The sequence below is a fragment of the Erythranthe guttata genome, chromosome 13, assembly GCF_056151865.1.
Source record: "Erythranthe guttata isolate IM_541 chromosome 13, IM_541, whole genome shotgun sequence".
Lineage (NCBI taxonomy): Eukaryota > Viridiplantae > Streptophyta > Magnoliopsida > Lamiales > Phrymaceae > Erythranthe > Erythranthe guttata.
This window is the reverse complement of record NC_142545.1, coordinates 10,650,600-10,654,493: the sequence shown is the minus strand read 5'-3', so window position 1 is coordinate 10,654,493 and position 3,894 is coordinate 10,650,600. Positions and strand designations below refer to the sequence as shown.

At 32.6% G+C, this 3,894-nt stretch overlaps 1 protein-coding gene across 1 annotated transcript; it reads left to right on the top strand.

Moving 5' to 3' along the window:
- Nucleotides 1–1,467: 1,467 nt before the first annotated feature.
- On the top strand, nucleotides 1,468–3,624 carry LOC148765863 (uncharacterized). The gene is made up of 3 exons (XM_088811979.1): nucleotides 1,468–2,370; nucleotides 2,958–3,032; nucleotides 3,138–3,624. The coding sequence occupies exons 1-3, from the start codon at nucleotides 1,479–1,481 to the stop codon at nucleotides 3,602–3,604; spliced, it is 1,434 nt and encodes a 477-aa protein (XP_088668105.1). The 5' UTR covers nucleotides 1,468–1,478; the 3' UTR covers nucleotides 3,605–3,624.
- Nucleotides 3,625–3,894: the final 270 nt, after the last annotated feature.

Genomic DNA, 3,894 nt, shown 5'->3' with positions numbered 1-3,894 from the left:
AACTTTATGTTCAAATATTTCCTCATTTAAATTTTTTTTTTGGTGTTGCAGTTATAACACCTTCTCAATTCGCTGCAAATTCCCAACAACCAGTATACCATCACAAAACGATTCCTACTACACAATATACCGTCACAGACGTTGTCAAATTTGTGCGGCTAAAGGTAAAATATAATTTTTCTGTTCTCTTCGACTTTTTAATTGATGGATTGTCTTCGCTTTGATGTCTCCATATTTATTTTTGTAGCCATTTATCCCACCATGAACGAATTTATGAAAGCATTAGTTTATATTCCTTTCGTTACATAAAGATACATTGTATAATTTCCTTTATAAATGCTGAAATTAGTTGTAAAAGGAAGCGGATATCTAACAGAGTATTCCTCTTTGTGTTTGTATTTGGTTTTTCATTATTATTATTATTACGATTTTTTTAATACCATACTCGAACACATGAAATAAAAATATGAAATAATTGGTTTTCAACAAGCTGAAATGGATAGGTAGTGCATATCATTCAACTGTTTATATATACATTTTCAAGGGGGCCAAATTGTTATTATCGTAATTTGGTTTAAAATATGCTGATGGTTTTTGTAGATGTGAAAAGATATAGGTAGATAAGTACAACTGAATGATTTACATATATATTGAGTTAATTAAGATAGAGTAATTAGAAATAGTTACATAACTACAAATGAATGCTTTACATATGTATTTAATTAACACAGACAGATTAAGATGAGCTATTAAAAAATTTCATCCTAAATGGAAATGGACGTTTTGATTATGTTACGAATGCAAGGTAGAATACATTTTCTTCTTAGTGTTGATTTTAGATAAATATGATACAATTAAAGTGATTGTAATGATTTTTTCCCCCTTAATTTGCATGTTTTTTGTAAGGAGTTTTCCAAAATGGTGATGCATCAGCAAGATGTTCTCTCGAACTCAAGCTCAGGTACAGTTGATATATATTTTAAATTATTGCTTCATACAAGTTAATATATTTTCATTTTTTTGCTTCATACAATTAAGTGATATTATGAAGTCATTGATATCTTTTTTCTTTTCTTAATTTTTTTTTTCGTGATAGATGTATTACGTCAACGAAGACGAGATATAATGAAGAGAAAGTATGCCAGTTTAAGCGTCACGGAGAAAGAAGAATATATTAATAAAGTGAAGCAACGGAGACAATCAAATACTGTACCTAAACCAACATCCAAGTTGAAGAACAACAAGTACAAGAATCTATCTCCGGAAGAAAAAAGAAATTACATTCAACATGTTACCGAATCAAGAAAGCAACGACAAGCAAGAAATTATGCGTCAGTTTCAAGCCTTCTCAGCGCTCAAATGATCCCGTATGAATCAAGAGGTTATTGGTCTTAAATCTTCCATTGTATAAAACAGTTATATAATAAAATATTTTAATGTCATAGAAACATATTAATAAATATAAAATTTATTTATGTATGTTTCCCGCAGGTTCTGTTTCGTATGATCCAGTATACTCTGAATTGCATGAGTTAAAATCAATGCCCGAATGTATCCATTGTGGTGTTGTCAGATTTGAATACGAGCCCCCAACATTTTGTTGTGGAAATGGAAAAATCAAACTTGCACCTATTGAAGTTCCAGATGATTTGTACGAGTTATTTACCTCTCAAATAGAAGATGCAGTTGAATTTCGAAACAACATCCGCGTCTTCAATTGCATTTTTTCGTTCACCTCATTTGGTGTCAAGTTAGATAAGGAGCTTGCATCTGCACGACGTGGAGTTTATACTTTCCGAGCACAAGGAATGGTTTATCATGACCTTCCAGGACTATATCCAAATGAAGAAGGTCCAAGCAACTTTCAGTTGTATTTTGTTGATACTGACAATGAAGTTGATAACCGGTTGAAGGTACTACAAAATCCATCTTTATCGGGAGATACTGTGGAGCGACTTATCCAAATCTTGGAGGTAAATCCATATGCAAAAATCTTCAGAAGATTAAAGGACTATCCTGCCATGGATGACGTTCAACTCCATATATCTAAAGATGTGAGATTAGATCAACGAGTATATAATGCTCCAGGAGCGGATCAAGTTGCAGCTATATGGGTTGAAAAAAATAATGAAGATATACCCTTTGAACATAACATCATAGTTCATGCACATTCAGGTCATAAACATAGAATAAGACACTATTATGGATGTTATGACCCATTGCAGTATCCACTTCTTTTCCCGAAGGGTGACACTAGCTGGCACCAGAATATTTTCAAAATTGGTACAAAAAAATCAAAACATTCAAGAGAAAGTGGCTCTGGGCAGTTGATGCTTACAGACGATGAGGCCTCCACACGAAAACAACAAGGTAAAATTCAAATAAATTATTTAGGACCTTTTCATTATTTATTATAATATTAGTTACTACCAATTGATATATGATGAAGTAAAATGTCAGTTTTTGTATTTGAAATTAGTTCAATGAATATACTATGTTCATTGATGTACTAATACTACGAATATTATGTATTGTGTTTACTGAGAATTATTAGTACATTTACAATAGTAATTGAGTTTATTCATACATGTTTGTAGTTTGGACCATGTTCTGATAATTTTTATATACGTTTAGATTTATGGACGCTCATTTATATAGTACGGAGACAGAAAAAAAATAAAAAAAAAAATCCTCAATCCTCAAGCATAAAGTCAGGGTAGAGAATGTAACATGTGGCGTTTAGTATGATGAAAATATTTTAACTGAAATGAATGTTTCTAAGATTTCCAGTTTCCCTTTCACCTGTGAAATTTCTACAAATTATTTTCATATAATTATAATCATAATTATTGCGCCAACTAAATTATCTAATATTCGATGTATAATGTGTCGATTTATTTAATTTATTTCACTTTAATCTATTGATCGCCGTATAACATTCAATAACAATACCTTAGGGGATGGCCCTTCTACGACTACTCAAGAAATCTTCACTTCTGTGGAGGAAGTTCTTTCCCAAGAACATGACCAAGGTAATCTTTTCTTTATACATTAATCATTAAATTACCTTGGTCATCCTCACAATGGAAATAATCGAATGAATAAATTTCCTCTTGTTATTTTATTGGTATTTGCAGTAATATCCGGTGAAGACAATAAAAAAGTCTCATGTCAAGAATATAGTTGCTACCGACTTCAGATCAGAAGTTCAAGACAATCTACCCTACTTTTTGCTGGAAGATTGTTGCAACAATATGCCGTTGACATGTATATAAAACTAGAGACAACACGGCTAGATTATTGTCGACGAAACCAAGCAAATTTGAGGGCCGAGCTATACCAAGGAATTGTGGATAGTGTATCGAAAGGAGAAAATAGGGGAAGCGAAGTTGGAAAAAGAATCGTTCTTCCTCCATCTTTTATTGGGGGTCCAAGAGATATGCGCCGCAGATATCTAGACGCGTTGGCATTAGTTCAAAAATTCGGCAAACCTGATCTTTTCATTACAATGACCTGTAATCCAGATTGGAGTGAGATTAAAGAAAAATTGTACGTTGGTCAACGGGCTCAAGACCGTCCAGATTTGACAACCAGAGTATTTTGAGCAAAGTTGCAAGATTTAAAGGATCAACTATTCAAAAAGGAAATTTTTGGAAAAGTGGCAGCACATGTTCATGTAATTGAGTTTCAGAAAAGGGGATTGCCACATGCTCATATGTTGATAATTTTAAAGTCAGAATATAAAATTACAACTCCAGAACAATTCGACCGATTTGTTTGTGCTGAGCTTCAAGATGAAGAAAAACACCCAGAACTCAATGAATTAGTGCTAAAGCACATGATGCATGGACCATGTGGAGATTTGAACTTAAAGAACTCTTGTATGGTTGATGG

Excerpts from the sequence above, each read along its gene's own strand:
- LOC148765863 (XM_088811979.1), top strand. The coding sequence starts at position 1,479 with ATGTTTCCCGCAGGTTCTGTTTCGTATGATCCAGTATACTCTGAATTG. Across the intron at positions 2,371-2,957 it reads CTCCACACGAAAACAACAAG|GGGATGGCCCTTCTACGACT; the intron begins GTAAAATTCAAA and ends ACAATACCTTAG. Across the intron at positions 3,033-3,137 it reads TTCCCAAGAACATGACCAAG|TAATATCCGGTGAAGACAAT; the intron begins GTAATCTTTTCT and ends TGGTATTTGCAG.